General features: G+C 35.6%; 1 protein-coding gene and 1 pseudogene across 3 annotated transcripts in view; both read right to left on the bottom strand.

The window, feature by feature from the left end:
• Positions 1–25,314, bottom strand: part of FAF1 (Fas associated factor 1) — a 495,897-nt gene that overhangs the window by 149,145 nt on the left and 321,438 nt on the right. For all 3 annotated transcript variants that reach the window (XM_046003527.1, XM_046003533.1, XM_046003539.1), the window contains exons 9-12: positions 15,458–15,553; positions 7,597–7,723; positions 6,558–6,621; positions 5,526–5,607 (exon numbers count right to left, since the gene is read on the bottom strand). In XM_046003527.1, the coding sequence (XP_045859483.1) occupies positions 5,526–5,607; positions 6,558–6,621; positions 7,597–7,723; positions 15,458–15,553 (369 nt within the window). The remainder of the gene's footprint in view (positions 1–5,525; positions 5,608–6,557; positions 6,622–7,596; positions 7,724–15,457; positions 15,554–25,314) is intronic.
• LOC123947215 lies at positions 16,601–17,411 on the bottom strand (annotated as a pseudogene).

The following is a 25,314-nucleotide window of genomic DNA, read 5'->3' as shown; positions in this document are numbered from 1 at the left end:
AGAAACAGTACTACTTTAAAATGGGCTGATTTTTTAAAAGTAAATGTAAAAAAACTTGATCACAAATCCTGTTAAAGTAAACTACTTATTTTAGTGCTGTAAATACTCATAGGGGTTCTCAAAATTCCTTTCTGGAATTATTCTCAGAATTAGTTCATGAATTGCATGAATAAATCAGTTTTTTTTTACAAACATTCTCAAATAGTCTAAACTGCTTCATAGCACATTAGCCAAAGTGCTGGGTGCATATATGGATAGCATCATATTTAATCCTCAAAACAACCATATCATTATCTCCCCCCACACTCCTTTTTTTTTGTCCAAAGATAAGAAACAGGCTGATTACTTGTTTGGGGCCACAGAGTTACTAAGCAGGAAATTAAGAATTGAGCACTAGTTTCCTTAATTTATGTGTAATATTTGGAAACATCACTGGATCTGAAATCAGAATAAACAGGCCAGTCTCCCAAGGGGAGGAACGCAACTAGGAAAGGAATAATCCTTCATATAAGAGATAAACTCTGGCACTGAGATTTTTACTGCTGTTGATTTTTAGTTACTACAAATGTCTAATCATTCTATAGGGCACTTTCTGTTTTGTACAAAATTCAGAAGTAGCAGGAATGAGAGGTAGAGAGGTTATAGGGTGAAAAAGAATCTGCTTAAAGAAACTCCTAGGGAATCATGGTATGGCCACTAGTAACACTTCTGCAACTTAAATTACAGTGAATAACCACTGGCTCTCACTTACCAAAAGATAAAAGGTAAGCTTTATTCAATAAATATCTCTTAAATGACAGGGAATGCGAGCCCCTTCCCAATGCCTTGGCCCCTGCTCATCTTTCCCGCCTCATGCCTTGCAATCCAACTCTCTATCTTGCATTTTTTACTTTTGGTCTTAATTTTTTGGTTGTAGTTCTGTTTTAATCTTCTTCCCTTTGCTTTTGACCTTTATTTCTGTTTAGAATTCTGTGATTTGGCTAAGTATGATTCATAAGATTCAGGTCAGATGTATCTCCTCAAGAAATCTCCCTAAACTTTCTGAGGTAGATGAAGCACCGCTCCTCTTGGCTTCTATAGCATACTATACTATATAAATCTGTTGATATTATCTTCCCCATTAGACAATGAGCATCTCAAGAGCAGGAAAGCTCTATATTCCAGGTACTTAGCAGGTGTGTGATAAATATGGCCCTCAACTGAGTGAACACCTCTAACAGTGAAGGACATGAGAGGAGGTCATAAAACTGATGGACCTGTTGCCAGAAGTCAAAACTCTGTCATAATATATTTAAATGTAAGATCTTAGAATACCTGTTTTACTGAAGTTGGAGCTCTGCTTTGGACAGTGTTTTAAATTCCTCATGAAAAAGGCAGAAAGAACCAGGGGTACTCTCATCACCAAGTGCTCTCAAATGAAATCAGTTTGAAGCAGTTTTCATTAAGATGGATTGAATGTGGCATCGTGAGAAACACTTTATCAAATGTAGTGTTTTACTTAGTGATTAACTATATACCAGTTGATGAAGCTCCCTAAATCCTTTGTAATCCCACCACTCCAATAAACATTTAATGAGTATATAAGTTCAAAAAGCCTAGCAGAGGATTTAAACCTTCAATCTTGTTTTTATTTACTCTTGGAACTCAATTTCTCACTTCAAGTGAAGAATGCTGGTGCTTGAGGCGCATCGGTTGCCCTGGTAAAATTAATGTGCCTCCCACAGTTTAAATTAAACATGTAATATTTAAGATGAAAGAAATTTAGTCAGAATGCCACAGTATCAGTCACACTTGCTTTTAAAATATGTGAACATCGGAAAACTTTTCTTAAAAATGTTTCATTCGTAAGTTTATAAAAATAATTTTGAAAAAAATTTAATTCTCAAATGTGAAATCTGAAAAGGAGAAATGATATTTGATAACTGAATCCTGCAGAATAGTAGTTACCATTGAAAAGTGAAATACAGTGATATAGTGTAAATCATACTTACCTGTGTTAGAACCCTGAGCTCTTATTTGGCCTCTGGTACTTACTAGTGATGTGCTTTGGTTAAATTCTGTTGTGTTCTGAGCTTCCTTATCTATACAATGGGAATACTGATAATATTATGTCCCTATCTCACTGGTTTGTTGTTAGGTTCGAGTAAGATACATATAGAAAAGATGCGCTATAAACCATACAGAACCATACAAATCTGTAGTAGCATTACTATTTCTATGCATACACAGTACTCTTTAATTAAAAGGAGATAAATATATGTATGTATGTAACTTGGCTGATGATCATAATAAACGTATCTGCATAGATTTAAAGTTAAATCTGAAAAATTTATCCATCATGTGGATCAGTTTTACTCAAGTTTACAGTAATGTCTTAAGTGATGCATAAACTGTTGTTCTTTAACTTGGAAAAGAGAAATGAGGAAAGAAAAAAGTCTTGGACAGGGGAAAGAGAGAAAGACAATTTAGGAATCCAAAGAGGTCAAAGGATTTTGGTATGAATCCAATATGAAGCAAAACATTTAATTACATGAATCAGTGGCTTTCATTTGTTAAAATACCAAGACCTTAGTCAAAAGCAAACAATCAACTGTTTCATTAGAAATATCCAGAAGTTAATAAGCAAGAGTTTATTCTCCTCTGGGGAACATCAAATGCCAGTTTATTATATAAGACACTTAGCAAAAGTTCTTTTGTCTATTATATACTGTATATTTAAACAAGTGTCTTCATTTAAAGTTACAATGTTTAAAGTGTACATAGTATTTCTTAGGGTAGCTTTTTAAGTGGGATTTAAAAGACATCTTTGCCTATTTAGGGAGTTATAGTTCACAAAGGCCCTAACATTTTCTGATTACTTTAACTACTTTCAACCATATTTATGTCTAATACGTGATTGTTTAAATATAATAACATGGCCACACAGTGAGATTCTATAACCATTACAGTCCTGTTTTAATGAAGTATTCAGTATTATTTAAAAGCATTCTTGCAAAAAAAATTTTGACCTAAATATAACAAAGCATGATTCTTCACAAAGCAAATGTTATGGGGGGAAAAAGAGAGGCGGGGAGGAAAGGATGCTTGTTTAAAAGGGATTTAAGAAATCTAACAACCATAGGATGCCTGGGTCGCTAAGTCAGTTAAGTGTCCGACTCTTGATTTTGGCTCAGGTCATGATCTCAGGGTCAAGAGATTGAGCCCCATGACAGGCTCCCCATTCAAAGGGGAGGCTACTTGAGTTTCTCTCTCTCCTTCTGCCCCTCCCCACCAAAATGCTCTCTCACATCATCTCTCTAAAATAAATAAAAATATTTTTAAAAAATCTAACAACCAAATAATTGTGATCCTTGAGTAGACCGTGGTTTTTGGAGATAGCTGGTAAAGTATGAATATGCACTGGATATTAGATGATATTAGGGAATTACTGCTAATTTTGTTACATGTGATAATGGTATGGTGATTATGTAAGAGAATATTATTTTTTGGAAAATACGTAGATGTTTTTAGGTGTAAGATATATAATTTAACAAAAAATATTGAATATAAAAAGGTATAAATACTTTCATGCAGTTTAAGTTTTAATCATTTCAAAAGTTTAACTGCTGCAAAATTTTACAAAATCATGTGAAACTTTAATTTTTTTATATTTGTTTGTTTTTGCATATTTTGAATAATAAATTTTACATTTATTTTCTGTTCCAGTCAATGTTTACCATTTTCAATCAGAGAGGAAATGAAAAAAAATCATAAAAAATTAATTCATCAAAATCACAAACCTAAGTAATTATAAAAAATGTAAATAATTATGTTTCAAATGCTGCTCTTTTATAAATGTGTGGCAGTTAAACTTTTGAAGTTATTAAGGCTTCTATCTCCATTAAAACTGTGGGATGCTTGCATATGAAAGAAGCAAACATGGCAAAATTTATTAATTATTAAATTTAGGGATGGGGATTTGGGTGTTTATTGTGCTATTCTTTTTACTTCTTCTATATTAAAAATTCTTTTAATAAAAAGTTAAAATATTGTAAAATATAATTAAGCAAATGATCATATAATATTAAAAGGTGAAAATAAACTGTTCTAACAAGATTATAACACAACCCAATAATATTAAATATACACAAAAGTTTTCATCAAAACGTATTTAAAAAATGGAAAAAAATGTATCATAAAGCTGTTAATCTGTGTTAGAATATTTTCTTTTTGCTTTTCAATATTTTCCATAAACCTGTATTTATGTAAACTATAAACATGTATTATTTTAAATATTTATTTCTTCAAAAATGATATCCATTTTATAAAAATTTAATAGTTAAAACACAGACTAACACAGTATTTATAATGGGCTATTCCACTATTCTTAGGGTAAAGAACAGTTTGTGTTTCTTATTCTACTTCATTAAATCATCATTGATTGCTCTAAGTTTGATTCTTAATTACTGTCAGTTTTTAAAATTTCTTTAAAATGAAATTTTCTTTAAGTCAGGGTTTAAGATAAACTAGAAACTAGAATTTCAGAGCCTTCCTTGTACTCTATTCTCAAAATTCCCTCTACTTCATTTACATACTATTTCTTCCTTCCCACTCTTTTATTCCCTTCATTCATTAAATATATAGAATATTTACTAGGGATGTAAGGTACAGTCACTGCCAAAGAGAAAATCAAATCTCTTGAGAAGACATATATTCAGAGAATAGAAAATGATAAGCAATGTGTTAAATGTAATAAGATGAGCAGAGGGTATCATTACAAAGGACTAAGGGTGGGTCCAATTGTATGATAGTTGAAGAGTTAGGGACAATTAAGTGTCAGAGAGTAGAAGTTAACCAGGTAAAGGGCAGAATAAAGGCATTCCTTACAGTGGAGAAGCATGAACAAAGAGTAGGATTATGGGGAAACAAAAATGGTACATCATTGCTAGATTTATTAAGTGTAAAGCAAGGGAGGAGCTAAAGTTGTGCAGATAGGTAAGAGACAGATTACTGCTCCCACTCCCACTGCTGGGTCAACATATAAAGAGTGATTGCATAGAAACTTCTTCCTGAAAATGTTGAATTCTTGTTATAAATGCCAATGTACTTGACTTTAAGATCACAATGCCCATTTCTATACTTTGTTGTTTAAAGTGGCTTTTGAGATAAAAATATTATAGATATATACTATTAGATGGAATCATACTGGGAAAAGACTGAACAAGTCCTTAAGCAAGAAACTGTCAATCACATTAACTGAAAAGAACATACACATATAGCCTGGTCCCATGTCTACCTTTTTTTCCCCTACAAAAACACTCCTGTTTCAGAGCTTGACAAGGCCACCTACAAAGAGCCAGCAATACCCTATTACACTACTGCCCCTCTGAAATGGGAATCTTGGTGATGATTAAGCTGGGAGATGAACCACAAACAAAATCAAGTCTTCAATCTGAAAAAAACAGAAAACATTAAGCATTGCCTGAGGCCTGGTGGTAAACCTATGCGACGCACTTTTTAATTACAAAAGGTAAGATTGCACTTACATCTCGGGCTTTCACATAGAAGGCCTCTTGAAAAGCAGCTTCTAATGACCCAATAAAAAATACAGGATGGCAGTCACCATATCTATAGGAAAAATTACATCTATTAATTTAAATATATTTCAAATTTACTTCAAAGTTTCATAAGTCTAATCACCATCTTTAAATAAATGTTGGGACTAATGTCTCTTAACTATAGATCAAACATGAAAACATTTCTTTAAAGGCTTGGTAATGCACATCATTAGTTCTTAGAATTATTCTTGGAATATAGAATACAGGAATTTTAAGTACATCTAGCAAATGGATTCAATAAGTGCTACAAAACCATGCCATTTATAAGCAGCAATTCTTGGTTATCTACTTTCGTAGGATTTTCCTTAGAGTAACCTTAACTTCCCATTTTATTAGTTCATTTATTCTGGAAGTCCAACAGAGAGGGGAAAAAAATTTTATCTTGCAAAGTTTCCAAATTATATTACATTAGAAAACAGAACTAAAGAGAAATATCATTTACACGAAAATTTAGGGCTAAATATTTAAATCCTTTTTTACTTAAATACCTTGTAAGAATCTCAAATGCATATAAAACATTTTATATTAGACTCTTAAAAGAAGAAATGTTGATAGTTTCAAAACAAAAATTAAAAGAAAAAATGCGCTTATATTAAAAATTTTAAATTTTTAAATTTTATATTATTTTAAAGGATATTTTGTTTTGCTAGGATATGCCAAAAAGTAGTATCCTATAACCTACAGACTTTTTGCGAATACAGTCACTATATTAATTAGTGACCCATTTATTTTGCTTCTGTAAAGATACAGAGATAAGATGATAAAGTGGCATAAATAGCTTACTACTTATCTGACATTGAATAGGATGTGTTAAACTATATGGACTATATAAACTGATAAATGTATCCTTTGAATACTGTATAGAGAAATTAAAGACAATCGATGACTAAAATTGCTCCAGAAAAATCATAGTAGCATTAAAAGAACATCAATTTTATATAGTTAATGTCCTAACCCTACCTTGAAGAAAACTCTGCTGTAAATTGTAATAAGGCATCTCCTTCATTTTCTGCGTTTTCTGGCACTAAAAAACAAACAAAAGAAAAAACAAAAACAAAAAAAAACAAAACAAATAGACACAAAAAACAAACCACATAACATCTAATCCCACATATAAGAAATATATTTAATCAATAAAGAGGAAATAAAATTAAATTTTAGCTTCTGTGATATATTTGAGGAGACATTTTAAATTGACATACATTAGAAGATTTTATCAAACCTTAAAAAAGAACCTTGAAAAAATTCCAAGCTCATAAATTTTGGAAAGCCAACTGACACAATCCTGCTAAGCATTTCAAGTATGTGCCAGTCATCAATTAGGATTTCAGTGTTTTCTTAAAATGACATCTTGTGAATAAATTATATAAAAGGATCTCGTTATTTTAAAAATCTCATTTATAAGGAAGATGGTTAATTTTAAGTAAATACCACCACATCTATTTCTGCCCAACGGAGTTTCCTAACTTCACTGAGTAAATGAGCCATTTGAGGATTTAAGAGTAATTTTGCATATAGTACTTTCTGTGATTCTACAGTATATATCTTGTAAAGTTAAAGAGAAGGAGATGGCACATTTAGTTTACTTTTTTTTCCTTCCAAAGGTGGTACCAGTGAATGGAAAAATAATATAACTATTCTTAAAACTGGTATCTCCACTCAGATGCGGGGAAACAAGTACAGTCACAGAAAATATAGCTATTTGTTTATCAACCTCTAGGTTTAAAGACAAAGACTCATAACTAATATATATGTGAAACATAACTTATACATTCCCTTGCATTTTTAATGAATTTTACTAAAGCTCTGGGAATTGCTAAGCTTAATAAAATCAAAACTCAAGAGGTTCTGGTTCTAATGAATATTGTGCCTGCTTGCTCTATGTTCTCTCTCCAAACCTGGAAAGTTAGTGAGAGATTTTTAAGTTCATCGTTCTTTATAAGTTTCTGCAGGAGGAAGTAGAATTATAGTGCTGCCCCAAAGAACTATTAATACTCACTCATTGGAGATTTTCTCAGGGCAGATGATGCCATGCCGAATACTTCTCCATCATCCACCCCAAATTCAGAAGCATCTTCAAAGTCATCGCCATCACTATCACTAACCATATGAACATCGGTGCTTTGCTATTTAAGAAAAACGCTGATTAGTTTTATATGAACTTTAGGAATGGAATTCTAAAATATAAGTTATGTAATCACAATAGGACATTAGTATTATAGTAGTTTTATTAAATAAGAAGCCATTTGCTAGAGTAAAGCTTAATATTTTTCATTTTAAGGCTTACATGTATTTCTTTTCTTTTCTTTTCTTTTCTTTTTTTAATTGACAGACAGAGATCACATGTAGGTAGAGAGGCAGGCGAGGGGTGGGGGAAAGCAGGCTCCCTGCTTAGCAGAGAGCCCAATGTGGGGCTCGATCCCAGTATGCTGGGATCATGACCTGAGCCGAAGGCAGAGGCTTAGCCCACTGAGCCACCCAGGCGCCCCAAGGCTTACATATATTCCTAAACTTGCCGTGATACCACTTGGCTAAAGGTTGGAACCTAAGGGAAAATGAAGGATGCATACAACTCATACAACTGTTTTATCCCCAGAACATAATACACAATTCAGTGCTTAATAAATATTTGCTCAGTAAATGACGAGAGGGGTATAATCAGGTCAAAGACAAAGCAAGCTACATGTGTCTTTTAAAAAGCTCACAGTAATCTCTATTTCAAACTTGCCACTTCCTTACTGCAATGGTTCTCAAATTTTCATTACTGGACTATGGTATAATATCCTCAGTGTTATTGGAGATAACATGAAATACACTATATAAAAGCTCTTTGTAAAGTGCAGGCTATTAAATATGAGATGCGCTTCTAGTCAATAAACGTTTATTGAGAATTTACTACATGCTGGGCACTGATAAAGATCCTCTGTTTATTTTGTTTTGAGCAGTATCAGTTGAGATTTCAAGTATTACAATTAAAAACATCAAATTCAAAATATGAACTAGGCTGCTAATCTCTAGGTAAGAATGGAATCTCAAAAATACTGAGATCTAAAACATCCAAACTGTGAATACTGACAAATATTTATGCCTTGGATGAAAAGGGAGTCTCAGCAAGGGACCTGGCTAAATGCCTATCTGTACTATGTTCAATAAATAAAGTCTACAAAGATTATTTAATATATGAAATTTCTATTTTTTTAAAATTTGGCACTATGTACTTAAGCTATGAAAATGGGGAAACTATTTGATTCTGATCTACGCAAAAGAGCCTAACTTAGAGGTAAGTATTTTCCAGAAAAGCATTAAGAGAAAACTTTTGAATCAAAGACTCATAAATCTTGATTAGAGGGATGTTAGAGGTTAGCTAGTCATAAAAATCATAGATTTTTAATATCTTCTTATCAATCATTTTCAAACTTCTTCCCACAGGGTTACCTCTCTCCCCTGGCCCAAGCCAAAATATTATGTAAAATTACTGTGCATGCAACAGACAAAAGTAAGAACACTCTGGTTGATGCAGGGAGAGGCCAATGGGAAGTCTAATTCTCCTCCTAGGCGTGGCCTTTTCTTTCTCATATCTCTTTGATAGTTGGGTTACCTCTGAAGGATCTTAGGACACTGGAACAATTTTTAAAACTACTGATCTAGCAAGTCTAACAGCTTCAAATGAAGAAGCCAAGATATTTACTCTATTTGACTCAGCCTAGCATTTCCTCCTTGGGCATAACCAAACACTAATTCCCAGAATTGTAACATTTTCTCCCTTATCCAAAAGAAAGTCTTACCCATAGTTTGAATAGAGAAGATAATGAACAAATACTTTACTGGATGAGTAAAAATGAATGGTCCTTGTCCTAAGCAGTCTATCTGTTATTCTGACTACACCACTATTTCTTACAGACACCTTGGTTCTACTTACAATCCTAATCTTACTTTAGTGTTTTGCTTTGTAGGGCAAAGATCTTCTAGTTTCAGCAATTCAACAGCTAAAATTCAAAAACCAGAACACCTGGGTGGCTCGGACGGTTAAGTGTCTGCCTTCAGCTCAGGTCATGATCCCACGGTCCTGGGATCGAGTCCCATCGGGCTCCATGCGCAGCAGAGAGTCTGCTTCTCTATCTGCCTGCCACTCCTCCAGCTTGTGCTCTCTCTCTCTCTTTGACAAATAAATAAATAAAATCTTTAAAAAAAATTCAAAAACCCTTTCTCATTTCAAAGTAGTAAGGGAGCCTCCTCTACAAAACAACACATCTATAGGACCACTACTGTGCTTGAATTCCCTCTGTGTTTCAGGCACACAAATATCTAGAGCATGAAGTTCCCTGAACTTTGAGACTCTGATTTCTTAAACAGGTGAAGGTGCAGGATCTAAAAGGTATACTACATACTCTTGTAGGATGCTTAGCCAGGTTCACAGGCTAGTAGAAAGAAACAAAGGTCCATTATGATGAACTTTGTCACATTCTCTATCAGCTAAGCTATCACCTCAGCCTTCACTTCGTCTTGCCTAACATTCACCCTTCCCTTTAAGAGGCATCAGGTTTTAGGGTTTTAGGGTTGGAGGACACAGAGATGAAAAAGAATTGTTCTACATATCATCTTTTTTCTCACTCCTTTTACCTTACCCACCCACATCTAAACTTCTCCTAATCCAGTTTTTAATCAAATAATAGCCCCTCTCCATAACAACAGAACTTTATATATATCATAGTAAGATAGTGATTTTAATTTTGTGCCTATGTAACTGACTCATTATTCATTTTGTCTTCACAAAGTGTACAGTTCCCAAATCTCTTCAGACCCAGAAAGCAAAATCCTACAACATCATCTTCAAAGGGAGTTATCTAAAAAGCCAATTTTGTTGGAAAAAGTATATTTCAAATATGAATTATTGAAGTATCTGCAAGAATGAGCTACTTAATTATGTATAAGGAACTCCCAATCTCTTCACATTTTCTTATCAGCAATCTAACAGGTTAGGAAAAGCTTTTTCTAAAAAATGAGATAAACAATCTTTTTTTCATTAATGTTTGCAGATGAGAATACATAATCTCTTGGTTCAGCCATGGCAGCCTTAAAACTCTTTGAATTCAGACAAGTTATTTACTCAGAATTTGAAAAACAGCTAAAAAAATTCATGATTCTATTTTGGCTGTTTATCAGCATTCATTTATTCCCATTATCATTTAACAAACATTTACAAACCCCTAGTAAATGCCACACTGCCTAGACCTGTGTGAAAGATACAGGCTATATTCTCTTAAGGAATACTATATAATATATACAGATAATTATAATACCAAGTGTTAAGTGTTATGATAGGTAAGTTCAGAAGAAACATTTAATGAACGGGGAATGGGCAAAATCAGAGCAAACTTCCTAGAGGAGAAAGAATCAAACCATTTGACAAAATTTAGACTCTACATATACTCAGCACTAAGGCAAGCTTGTAACTGAAGCAGATGTTCTTTTCACCAACTACTTATGTCAAATCAATAGATTAAAAGCTAGGGATACAGAGATAGATAAAATGTGGTTCAGGCCTTCTAGAAATTCCCATTCCAAAGGAAGACATAAAAACATACTTATTTGAATAGTCTAAAGAAAAGGGTCATAAAAATCACAATGTATCAGTTCATTTGGGACAGTTTCAAAGAACAGCAGGTCCCTCAGTGATTAGAATGAACAGTTTTGGCTTGGATTGGCAATGATCATTAATATGGGTAAGGAAACAGGTTTCTGGGGAGATATGGTAAGTTCAATTTTTTACACAGTGAATGCACAGTGGACATGGAGATGGAAATGTTCAGAAGTAACCTGATTACTATTTAGCTTGTCTGCCTGAGGTGAAATACCACATAGTAATGGTAAGACCACAGCAGACAAGCTAAATACTTGTCTCACCAAGTTTCAAAAAAATTGAAATACAAATTTTTGGCAATTATCCATGTTCAATTTCATTTTATTAGGTATAATCCTTTATGCAAAGATTTTGCTTTGTTCACTGCCATATTCTGACACCTACATTAATACCAGGCATATAGGGGCATGTAATCAGAACTTATCAAATGAATACTGAATGAGTATTTTCTGTCACTTTAACCAAAACCTAGGTATCATTCTTATCTCTTCCTTTTCTTTCCTCCCATAGATCCTATCAGTAACCAGTTTTAATTCAGGATCTCATTATCCTTTAACTGTGTTATTACAATAGACTCATATCTGATTTTTCTGCCTCCAGTCTTGCTTCCCTTACATCTACCTTCTGTACAGCAGCAAAGTACTCTTCTCTAAAATGTTATTTGGGGGAAAGAAAATCATTTGTCACTTAAAAGCCTTCTATGGCTGCCCAGAATTAGTTCCCAACTTGACCTGTAGACCCATTTATCTTCACCTCACTCTTATCTTTGTCTCTCACTTTATTTTGCACGAACACCACCAAACTGTGCTCTCTCTGTGCATACACTACATCAGATCATGCGGTTTCCTTTAAATGAAATACTATTTCCATGTTTCTTCATTTGGCTGACTGGGCCTCATTCTTTATAATTTGATTTGGATATAAATTCCTATAGTCTTTCTTTCTCTTCCTCTCCCAACTTGTTCCTCTTCCTTCTTCCCCTCTCCTTCTTCTTTTTAAAGAAATACTCACTCACCAATATTTACTTTGTGGCTGGTATACGCCAGGTATTACACTAGATGTTAGGGCTACAGAAGTGCATAAGGCAAACATGGCTTTTGCTTGCAAACATTCTTGAGTGTTATGCCTTCAACCCCCACAATTGTGCCCTAGTATCTTGTGCTTGCTTAATTTTAACATTATATATTATGAAATTACCAGTTTATATCCATCTGACTAGCACATAGTGAGCATTCAATAAATGTTTCCTTAAGTTACTAACTAGCATGTACTACACTGGAAGGTTTTTTTGTTTTGTTTTGTTTTTGTTTTGTTTTGTTTTGTTTTAACCTTGGGGCACTCCCCTCTCTTCCACAATCAACTGAGGACTGGACAATTCTCAAGAAGTCTGGGTCAATGGGCCTCTATCTTGTCCCATTCAAACAGCTGCAGAAAGGAGAGGAAGGTATTAGCTAGGTACTCGTAACAGAAAGATCATTAAAAGAGGGCTCAGGAGTAAGGGAAGGCTGGGGAGGAAAGAAAAATGGTGAATTATCATAAAAAAAAAAAAATACTTGCAGGACAGAAGGAGGATGTAAGAAAATAAATCCCCCTAGCTAGAGGACACATAACTATAATCCATAAAATTCAAAGCTTAAATTTAACTACTAGTCTTACATATCTTCTTCCTAACTCAAGGCTTCAATCAATAGAAAAATGGTAATTGTCCTGAAACATGAAATCATGTAGGAAAAAGGTTAAAAGCAGAAAAAAGAGAAGTAGAACCATTGGGTGGAAGATACAAGGACACAGGTTCCAGTTAATTAAAGAAGATATCAAGAGACAGAGCTGCTCAACAATAGAACTGGCTGCTTTGTTACTGGAGATAAAACATAGGTGTATGGGGATAAAAATACATTATATGTTTATAAAAAAAAATTGGAAGGGGAGGCAAACCATAAGAGACTATGGAGGGGCACCTGGGTGGCTCAGCGGTTTAAGCCTCTGCCTTCGGCTCAGGTCATGATCTCAGGGTCCTGGGATCGAGCCCCGCATCGGGCTCTCTGCTCAGTGGGGAGCCTGTTTCTCCCTCTCTCTCTGCATGCCTCTCTGCCTGCTTGTGATCTCTCTCTCTGTCAAATAAGTAAATAAAATATAAAAAAAAAAAAAAAAGAGACTATGGACTCTGAAAAACAACCTGAGGGTTTTGAAGGGACGGGGGTGGGAGGTTGGGGGAACCAGGTGGTGGGTAATAGGGAGGGCACGTATTGCATGGAGCACTGGGTGTTGTGCAAAAACAATGAATACTGTTACGCTGAAAAAAATAAATAAAATTAAACAATGAAAAAAAAAACATAGGTGTATTTTGAGGGGATATTTTGAGTGAGCTCTTTTAGCATACAGACTGTGGTCCTAATGATGAGCGTCTAGAAGACATTAAATGTTTAAATGAATGAGGGATGAATGGATAGAAGAGGGGAAATCAAATTTTAAAAATCCCTTCCAGCTGTATAATTCTATGGCAGCATAAAAGCCCGAGACACAGTTGCCCATTTCTCACTAGCCCCTTAAAAAGGTGGTATTTACAGTTAGACAGGGAAGGAAAAATAATGGTTTCATCACAAATAATCACATTTTAAGATATTCCCAAGACTGCGGCTCTTTCAGTTTAGCAAAGTCACCTAATCCCATTCTACCTTCTTCTCTAACCTCAACAGTATGCCAGCCTCATAAACACTATTTCTTACTGTATGGGATTGACTTATTTTTGCTGAAGGGACCACCCAAATAACACATATAATGGTGAAAGTGAGAGAAGGAAATAAAATGAAGTGAAATGGGTATCTATCATCTTTCAGAGCACAGAAATAAAAATTTTGGGTGAAGCTACCACATTTTAATGTAGTAGATTTATCCATTATAGGGTTGAAGCACAACCTACTTTAGCATTAGAAACACACGCACAAGAAAGAAATAGTTTAGTAAATTATTTCTGGTAATTTCTGCCAAGCAGTGAAACTCAATATCACATTTTCTTTCAAGATGATTATCTCACTAGATAAAATGCTGAATAAAATGGTGTAGGCTCTTTAAAGGAAATTACATTTTTAGAGGCCTAAGAAAACAGTACAGTAATATTTGTAGCAGGGGAAGACGCTTTCTTCTTTGTGGATTTCTAAAAAAAAAAATGTTAAAAACCGGAATTGCAAATTATCATTTTCACAGGATGGTCATGGACTAGAATGGAACTTATGCAGTCCCATTTCCCTTTCACACATTTAAGTGATATAAATGCATTTCAGAGGATAGCTGGAGATGTCCTGTGGCAGCTTCTGTAGTGAGTGTCCAAAATATAGTCAGTTTAAATAAAAATTCACAACCATATTTTGTATAGACTGTAAATGGAAAAAGGTTTTATTGGACTGAAAACACTGAGCTAAATAATGTTTTCCTGTGCTATTTCGTTATGACCCCGTCACTTTTTAAGTCATGGTGATGACTTTTCTTTAGCACATAGTAGGAGCTCAATAAATGCTTTTTAACAGATAAATTGTTATGTCAAAGCTATCTTTCCCATTACTTTATAATCAAAGTCATAGTTGGACTCAAGAGCGCTATTTGTAGCCATGGAAAAGATACTGCCTTTTAACATTGTTCAGACCCACAAAGATATACACAGGTACATCCTATACACAATCATATTCAATCTTATCTGCCCCTCTTCTCTGCTTCTATAGTATTCTATGCACTATCACTGCTTTTATTACATTTTCCCATTATTATTAGTTTATTAATCTATCTCCTTTGACTCTGAGCACCTTGGTATGGATATATCGTTATCCATCTTTGTTACATAGTATCAAGCACAATTCCTGGATCCTAGAAGGTGCTCCAACTCAATGAGTTAAAGGACCTTCAGGATCAGTCTTAATAAATGTACTCAATTATATAGTTGGCAATGAAGAAAATCCTTTGTCAACCTGTCAATTCTAAGTAAAACTCATTTCAACCAATCCACCTGAATTCTGTCTGATGAAACACGAAACTTATAGACCAAGAAGGAGCACATTAGCAATAAACTCGCATGAAAAGTTTCTGCTTTCAGGAATTATGGAGATTTTATTCACGCTACATTTACTTCACCTATTCACTGCTGTGGCAGATAAAAAAGAATAGGAAGTGGGCAGGTAGGTGGAGGACAGGCCTCCTAATCACCAAAAAGCTTGGCAAAAGAGCTTACCTCTTCGGACTGCTTTCGGGTCTGTGCAGGTGAAGATCTTCTGCCCACTGTAAGTCGATGGCAGGGATAGGATAGCCCTGATTCAGCAAGACACATCTGCAAAAAGAAGAATCCACCATTTGTAAACAAAATGAGGCAATGCCTCATAAAAGCTCCTTTAGATATTTTCTAGATTTCTTTTTTTAAAGATTTTATTTGAGAGAGAAAGAAGAGAGCTCACACACTCGTACATGAGCAGGGGGAGGGGCAGACGGAGAGGGAAAACAGACTCCCTACGGAGCAGGGAGTCAGCTTGATGCAGGGCTCTATGCCAGGACCCACGGATCATGACCTGAGCCGAAGGCAGACACTTAATGGACTGAGCCACTGAGGTGCCCCAATATTTTCTAGATTTCTGAAGTTAGATTAGAAAGCTCACTCTAGTAGCCCCAGTATTATGTTAACCAGGAAGGCTTTGAAAATTTGAAATTTTTCTGTATATGGCATGTTACAATAGTCCAGCTTATTATTATCATCATTATTATCATTTTGGCTTAAACAACTGAAATTTATTTTCTCACAGTCCTAGAGGTTGAAAGTCTGAGATCAAGACATCAGCAGAGTGATGCCTGTGTGGCTAACTCAGTTAAGCACCTGCCTTCGACTTGGGTCACGATCCCAGGGTCCTGGGATAGAGTCCCACAGTGGGCTCCTGCTCAGTGGGGAGCCTGCTTCTCCTTCTGCCCCTTCCTTCTCTTCCTGCCTGGGCTCCCTCTCTCTCCCCCTCTCTGACAAATAAATAAATAAATCTTCTAAAAAAACAAAAAGATGTCAGCAGGGTTGGTTTCTTTTTTTCCCCCTCTAATCTATTTTTTTCTTTAATTAATTTTTTTCGAAAAAGATTTTATTTGAGAGAGAGCAAGAGAATGAAGAGGAATGGGGGGAGGGGCAAAGGAAGAGGCAGACTAAATTCCTGAGATCATTACCTGAGCTGAAGGCAGATACTTTACCAACCGAGCCACCCAGGCACCCCTCTTTTATTAACTTTTAATTTATATTTATTTTTTCTAGTTAGAAATATTTTATTTAAATGTGCCAAATAAAAACCCACATTTTCAGACGACAGGATGTTAATACATTCACATTATTGCTGTGAATTTAGAGTTATAATCCAGATCCATTCTGACTGGATGACAGAAATAACCTTCTTAGGTTATGCTTTACAGACATCACAAATCCCTTATAATAATGTAAATGAAATAACTTTTCCCTAAAAGGTGAACTTGAGAACTTCACTCTTTTAGGACTTGCACTTCTTTGCAGACTTCCTGATGGGGAATGAATTCTTTTTGGAGGTGGAGATCTGGACTTTGGCTGCTTCTTGTATGTAGTGAAACAGCCCTGGATCTTGACCTTGACCTTGACCTTGGCCTCCACAGGGATCTTGATCCTTTTATAGAACCAGACCTAGATCTGTGTGAAAATGATGTTGAAAGAGACACAGATCTTGATGGCTGAGGAAATGCTGATCTTGACTCCTTTCCCTGCTCCTGCTACATGAGCAAGAGTATCACCTACCTCTGGATCTTAAATGTGATCTAGACTGTGACCTGCTTCTCCTCTATTGGCTGTAATGATGAAAATCATAAGCATAATGTCCCTTTTCACCACACTCATAGCATTTATCACCGGGATCAAAGGAATGTTGGGCAGGTATTCTATCAAAACTAGATCTCCAAAGCATGCCTGTCGATTATTCAACTCTCATTCAGGAACCACAAATCACTCTCCCATCTAGCCCTTACACTGCATCTTCTGCATGTCTAGGATCTTCAAATTCCACAAAGGCAAATCCTGGAGATTTTTCACAGTCCACAGTTCTGAAGGGACCATAATAACTAAAAGATCTTTCTAACTCTCCTCTGCTGACACTGGTTCCCAGATTACCAACATACATTTTGGTATTCTCCTCCATACCACCTGTAAGGTGATATGATGCCTGGCCTGCTTGCAGTGCCCAAGGAGTGAATAATACAAAAGCTGTAACGCTGACTCAGTCGTCAAAGGTCCCACTGGTCTTAAGTTTTTATTTTAATTCCAGCACAGTCAACATACAGAGTGTTATATTAGTTTTAGGTATACAACACAGTGATTCAACAATTCCATACATTACCCAGTGCTTATTACAATTAGTGCACTCCTTAATCTCCATCACCTATTTCATCCAACCTCCCCCTCCACATCCACCTTCCCTCCGATAACCATTCAGTTTATTCTCTATCATTAAGAGTCTGTTTCTTGGTTTGTCTATTTTTTCTTCTTATGTTCATTTGTTTCTTAAATTCCACATATGAATGAAATCATATGGCATGTCTTTCTCTGCCTGACTTATTTCACTTAGCATTATACCTTGCAGCTCCTTCCATGTCAGTGCAAATGTCAAGATTTCATTCCTTTTTATGGTGAAATAATAGTTCACTCTATATATATGCCACCTCTTCTTTATTCATTCATCAATCGATGGACACTTTGGCTGCTTCCATAATTTGGCTATCGTAAATAATGCTGCTATAAACATTGGGGTACAAGTATCCCTTTGAATTAGTACTTTTGTATTCTTTGGGTAAACACACAGTAGGGCAATTGCTGGATCCTAGGGTAGTTCTATTTGCAACTTTTTAGAGAAACTTCATATTGTTTTCCAGACTGCCTGCACCAGTTTGCATTCCTACCAACAGAGTAAGAGGGTTCCCCTTTCTCCACATCCTCACCAATTCTTGTTTCTTGTGTTTTGATATTAGCTATTTTGACAGGTGTGAGATGATAACTCATTTTGGCTTTCATTTACATTTCCCTGATGATGAGTGATGTTGAGCATTTTTTCATGTGTCTGTTGGCGATATACATATCTTCTTTGGAGAAATGTCTATTCATGTCTTCTGCCCATTTTTTAATTGGATTATTTGGTTTTGAGGTGTTGAGTTGTATTAAGTTCTTTATATATTTTGGATACTAACACTTTATTGGATATGTCATTTGCAAATATCTTCTCCCCTTCAGTAGGTTGTCTTTTAATTTTGTTGGTTATTTTCTTTGCTGTGCAGAAGCTTTTTATTTTGATGTAGTCACAAAGTTTATTTTTAGTCAAGGTCATTTTTCATAAGACAAAAGAGTAGTGTTCCAGGAAACTGTAACAGGCCTAAAATAAAGCTAATCATATATATATATCTCCACATCCCCACCCACCACACTGTGTGACTGTTACTTTTCTAATTAGAATTAATACTTCAGTTTACTAATTGCCAGGGAAGCACTCTATAAATCTCTTTTGGAAGGTACCCTGGAATAGCATTTGCTGAAGGCATTAAAAAGAAGTTTCTATGGACAGATCATCCAAGCAAAAGATCAACAAGGAAATAAAGGCCTTAAATGACAAACTAGACCAGATGGACATCACAGATATATTCAGAACATTTCATCCCAAAGCAACAGAATACACATTCTTCTCCAGTGCACATGGAACATTCTCCAGAATAGATCACATCCTGGGTTCTAAATCAGGTCTCAACCGGTATCAAAAGATTGGGGTCCTTCCCTGCATATTTTCAGACCACAATGCTCTGAAGCTAGAACTCAATCGCAAGAGGAAATTTGGAAAGAACCCAAATACATGGAGACGAAACAGCACCCTTCTAAAGAATGAATGGGTCAACCAGGAAATTAAAGAAGAATTGAAAAAATTCATGGAAACAAATGATAATGAAAACACAACGGTTCAAAATCTGTGGGACACAGCAAAGGCAGTCCTGAGAAGAAAATATATAGCAGTATAAGCCTTTCTCAAGAAACAAGAAAGGTCTCAAGTACACAACCTAACCCTACACCTAAAGGAGCTGGAGAAAGAACAAGAAAGAAATCCTAAACCTGGCAGGAGAAGAGAAATCATAAAGATCAGAGCAGAAATCAATGAAATAGAAACCAAAAAAACAATAGAACAAATCAATGAAACTAGGAGTTGGTTCTTTGAAAGAATTAATAAGATTGATAAACCCCTGGCCAGACTTATCAAAAAGAAAAGAGAAAGGACCCAAATAAATAAAATCATGAATGAAAGAGGAGAGATCACAACTAACACCAACGAAATACAGACAATTATAAGAACATACTATGAGCAACTCTATGCCAACAAATTTGACAATCTGGAAGAAATGGATGCATTCCTAGAGACATATAAACTACCACAACTGAACCAGGAAGAAATAGAAAACCTGAACAGGCCCATAACCAGTAAAGAGATTGAAACAGTCATCAAAAATCTCCAAACAAACAAAAGCTCAGGGCCAGATGGCTTCCCAGGGGAATTCTACCAAACATTTAAAGAACTAATTAATTCCTATTCTCTTGAAACTGTTCCAAAAAATAGAAATGGAAGGAAAACTTCCAAACTCATTTTATGAGGCAAGCATCACCTTGATCCCAAAACCAGACAAGGATCCCACCAAAAAAGAGAACTACAGACCAATATCCTTGATGAACAGAGATGTGAAAATTCCCACCAAAATACTAGCCAATATGATTCAACAGTACATTAAAAGGATTATTCACCACGACCAATTGGGATTTATTCCAGGGCTGCAAGGTTGGTTCAACATCCGCAAATCAATCCATGTGATACAACACATTAATAAAAGAAAGAACAAGAACCATATGATACTCTCAATAGATGCTGAAAAAGCATTTGACAAAGAACAGCATCCCTTCCTGATCAAAACTCTTCAAAGTGTAGGAATAGAGGGCACATACCTCAATATTATCAAAGCCATCTATGAAAAACCCACCGCAAATATCATTCTCAATGGAGAAAAACTGAAAGCTTTTCTGTTAAGGTCAGGAACACGGCAGGGATGTCCATTATCACCACTGCTATTCAACATAGTACTAGAAGTCCTAGCCTCAGCAATCAGACAACAAAAGGAAATTAAAGGCATCCAAATCGGCAAAGAAGAAGTCAAACTATCACTCTTCGCAGATGATATGATAGTATATGTGGAAAACCCAAAAGACTCCATTCCAAAACTGCTAGAACTTGTAGAGGAATTCAGTAAAGTGTCAGGATATAAAATCAATGCACAGTTGCATTTCTCTACACCAACAACAAGACAGAAGAAAGAGAAATTAAGGAGTCATTCCCATTTACAATTGCACCCAAAACTATAAGATACCTAGGAATAAACCTAACCAAAGAGGCTGAATCTATATGCAGAAAACTATAAAGTACTCATGAAAGAAATTGAGGAAGACACAAAGAAATGGAAAAATGTTCCATGCTCCTGGATTGGAAGAACAAATATTGTGAAAATGTCTATGCTACCTAAAGCAATCTACATATTTAATGCAATCCCCATTAAAATACCAACCATATTTTTCAAAGAAATGGAACAAATAGTCCTAAAACTTATATGGAACCAGAAAAGACCTTGAATAGCTAAACGAATATTGAAAAAGAAAGCCAAAGTTGGTGGCATCACAATTCTGGATTTCAAGCTCTATTACAAAGCTGTCATCATCAAGACAGCACGGTACAGGCATAAAAACACACATAGATCAATGGAACAGAATAGAGAGCCCAGAAATAGACCCTCAACTCTACGGTCAACTAATCTTCGACAAAGCAGGAAAGAATGTCCAATTCTTTGAATCTATGTCTATTGAAGACAGCCTCTTCAATAAATGGTGCTGGGAAATTTGGACAGCCACATGCAGAAAAATGAAATTGGACCACTTCCTTACACCACACATGAAAATAGACTCGAAATGGATGAAGGACCTCAATGTGAGAAAGGAATCCATCAAAATCCTTGAGGAGAATGCAGGCAGCAACCTCTTCAACCTCAGCCGCAGCAACATCTTCCTAGGAACATCGCCAAAGGCAAGGGAAGCAAGGGCAAAAGTGAACTATTGGGATTTCATCAAGATCAAAAGCTTTTGCACAGCAAAGGAAACAGTTAACAAAACCAAAAGACAACTGACAGAATGGGAGATGATATTTGCAAATGACATATCAGATAAAGGGCTAGTGTCCAAAATCTATAAGGAACTTAGCAAACTCAACACCCAAAGAACAAATAATCTAATCAAGAAATGGGCAGAGGACATGAACAGATATTTCTGCAAAGAAGACATCCAGATGGCCAACAGACACATGAAAAAGTGCTCCACATCACTCAGCATCAGGGAAATACAAATCAAAACCACAATGAGATATCACCTCACACCAGTCAGAATGGCTAAAATTAACAAGTCATGAAATGACAGATGCTGGCGAGGATGCGGAGAAAGGGGAACCCTCCTACACTGTTGGTGGGAATGCAAGCTGGTGCAACCACTCTGGAAAACAGCATGGAGGTTCCTCAAAATGTTGAAAATAGAACTACCCTATGACCCAGCAATTGCCCTACTGGGTATTTACCCTAAAGATACAAACGTAGTGATCCGAAGGGGCACGTGCACCCGAATGTTTATAGCAGCAATGTCTACAATAGCCAAACTATGGAACGAACCTAGATGTCCATCCACAGATGAATGGATAAAGAAGTGTGGTATATATACACAATGGAATACTATACAGCCATCAAAAGAAATGAAATCTTGCCATTTGCGACGATGTGGATGGAACTAGAGGGTATCATGCTTAGTGAAATAAGTCAATCGGAGAAAGACAACTATCATATGATCTCCCTGATATGAGGACGTGGAGATGCAACATGGGGGGTTAGGGGGGTAGGAGAAGAATAAATGAAACAAGATGGGACTGGGAGGGAGACAAACCATAAGTGACTCTTAATCTCACAAAACAAACTGAGCGTTGCTGGGGAGAGGGGGGGTTGGGAGGGGGGAGTGGGGTTATGGACATTGGGGAGGGTATGTGCTATGGTGAGTGCTGCGAAATGTGTAAACCTGGTGATTCACAGACCTGCACCTCTGGGGATAAAAATACATTATATGTTTATAAATAAAAAATAAATAAATAATTTTAAAAAAGGGAGTTTCTACAGATGGTAACAATGTCATTATGATTGAATCATATTAAACCACAATATCAGACTGTTATAGCTGAGGAATCTACAATATGTGTAAAGCACCTTGCACAGTCCTTGGCACACAAATGGTTAACTCAGTTAATTTTTATTGCCATTATGATATATTACCCAAAGAATCTGCCTAGTTTACCCAACACAACTAAAGCCAAATATGTTTATTCCTACTGAAGTTTTTAGTGGGTCAGATATTAAATAACTAATTTGAGGTTTAAATTAAATTTGGGAAAATATGAGCAAATATGAATACACGTCACTTTGGTCAATCTAGAGGAATTAAAACAATATTAAATAGTCCAAAGAGGGTGTTTTTCTTTGGTGTTCATGAAATGACACATTTGTCTATTTATTGTAATGATGATATCATGTTTCTTTCATTATTTTAAAAATAAAATAGGGTCTCCATTAGCACAGTGAAAACACAGTGAAATACAACGTTTGGGGAAGTGTGAATTAAACTGATATACAAGGAAACCAAATATCTGTAAATTCATAGAGACCAACCAAGGATAAAACAGTGGGTTGGTCATAACTACAATTCGAACATGTGTTATAATCAAGCTAATTATCTGAAGACAAATACTGGAATGAAAAAGGCAAAGTCACATGATTACACATGTATTTTCAATCATGTGAGGTGTGTGCTCTCATGCAGATTATACTGATAAAGATCATTTGTATTTGATTATTTTTTCTTTAGTCTGGTTAGAGGTTTTTAAATTTTTTTTTACTTGGGGTATAACCTTTGCCACTTTATTCATTTTATTTTATTTATGTTTTAAAGTAATCTCTATATCCAATGTGGGGTTTGAACTCACTACGCTGCAATCAAGAGTCCCATGCTCTACTGACTGAGCCAGCTAGGTGCCGCCTAGTTAGAGGTTTTGTTAGTTTGTTTTGGCATCTAGATGTTTTGGTGTTGTCTCTTACAAATGTTAGAAAACCTGATTAACAATAATAGTTTTTAAAAGCAAAACTATATAATTCTGTCATCCTATTCGTCATATTCATCAACATTTGTTACAACTGGCTCAACTGCTTTTATTTTAGTACAAACAAAAGCAAAGCTAATTTGGATAAGAAGCACAGGCTAAATTTCTTTTCCTTTCTTTTCTTTTTAACAGGCTAAATTTCAAGTCACGTTACTTTCACAATATTTTTCATTAAAAAAAGTCCTCCTCCCCCGCCCTAAAATCCTCTGATAATGAAACAATAATGATGGTAAATGTCACTGACAATAAGAAGCAGTGTAGTATAATGGAAAGACTTGGACCAGGAGCCAGAAAAATCTCAATTCAATTATTTCCCAGCCTCCTGCACTTGGGGAAGTCATTTCTCTATTCTATGCCAGAATTTTTCATTTATTGAGGTGAATAATCCCTGCCTTAACTACCTCAACAGACTTGTTTTTTTAGTGTTATGTTAGTCACCATACAATACATCATTAGTTTTTGATGTATTGTTCCAAGATTCATTGTTTACGTATAACACACTGTGCTCCATGTAATACTTGCCCTCCCTAATACCCACCACCAGGCTCACCACCCCCCACACCCCTCCTCTCTAAAACCCTCAGTTTGTTTCTCAGAGTCTACAGTGTCTCATGGTTTGTCTCTGTCTTCGATTTCCCCCCCTCACTTCCCTTTCCTTCTCTTAATGTCCTCCATGTTATTCCTTATGTTGCACAAGTAAGTGAAACCATATGCTAATTGACTTTCTCTACTTGGATTATTTCACTCAGCATAATCTCCTCCAGTCCCATCCATGTTGATGCAAAAGTTGGGTATTCATCTTTCCTGATGGCTGAGTAATATTCCACTGTATGATATGGACCATATCTTCTTTATCCACTCCTCAACTGACTTTTGAAAGGGTTATATGTATTAAGGTAAGTAAAAGCTGGCTTTTGAACCTACTGAATGGACAGAAGACCACCTGTTATCTTTCCAATGATCATTATTTTTAGGACCTGGAGAAAAGAAACGATTATTAGATTCTATGTGACTACTTTTGCCTAATAGCCTAATCATGTTAAATTAAAAGACACACTTTAGGAGAAGCTGGAAGAAAGTGTTCATTCAAAGTACATAGTTCTTAGTTAGCATAATCTCCTCCAGTCCCATCCAAGTTGATGCAAAAGTTGGGTATTCATCCTCTCTGATGGCTGAGCAATAGTGAAATAAGTCAAACAGAGAAAGTTAATTATCATATGGTTTCACTTATTTGTGGAACATAAGAAATAACATGGAGGACATTAGGAAAAGGGAAATATGAAGGGGGAGAAATAGGGAGTGAGAGATGAACCACAAGAGACTATGGACTCTGGGAAACAAACAGTGTTTTATAAGGGAGGTGGACGGGGTGTTGGGTTAGGAATTTCTGAGTTACTATATGCCCAGTGTGGATTAAATAGAAGTTTGTCCTAAAAGAACATATAAACAAGTTGGAAAATTAAAAAGATGCACATAGGAACAGGCACAGAAAAAGGAATACAAGGGAATAAAGATGGGGCAGGCTCTGTGGGCCTAGCAACCCCTTGGAAGGGACAATAGTTACTCAGACAGTGATTTCACGAATTTAGGGCTGAAATAAATGTTCGATAGGACTCATAACCTAAATTCACATAAAAGATGTGAAGTCAGAAGGCTGAGGTTCCAGGTTGGCTGAATCACTCAATTGTCCCATGACTATGGACAAAATCACTTAGAATTTCTGTATTTCTTATTTATTATTTAGAGGGGGAATAGTGTAATAGAACCTGTTCTTAATTCACAAAATAGG

Source organism: Meles meles, chromosome 1 (assembly GCF_922984935.1).
Source record: "Meles meles chromosome 1, mMelMel3.1 paternal haplotype, whole genome shotgun sequence".
Taxonomy (NCBI): domain Eukaryota; kingdom Metazoa; phylum Chordata; class Mammalia; order Carnivora; family Mustelidae; genus Meles; species Meles meles.
This window is presented reverse-complemented; position numbering and strand designations above follow the sequence as displayed.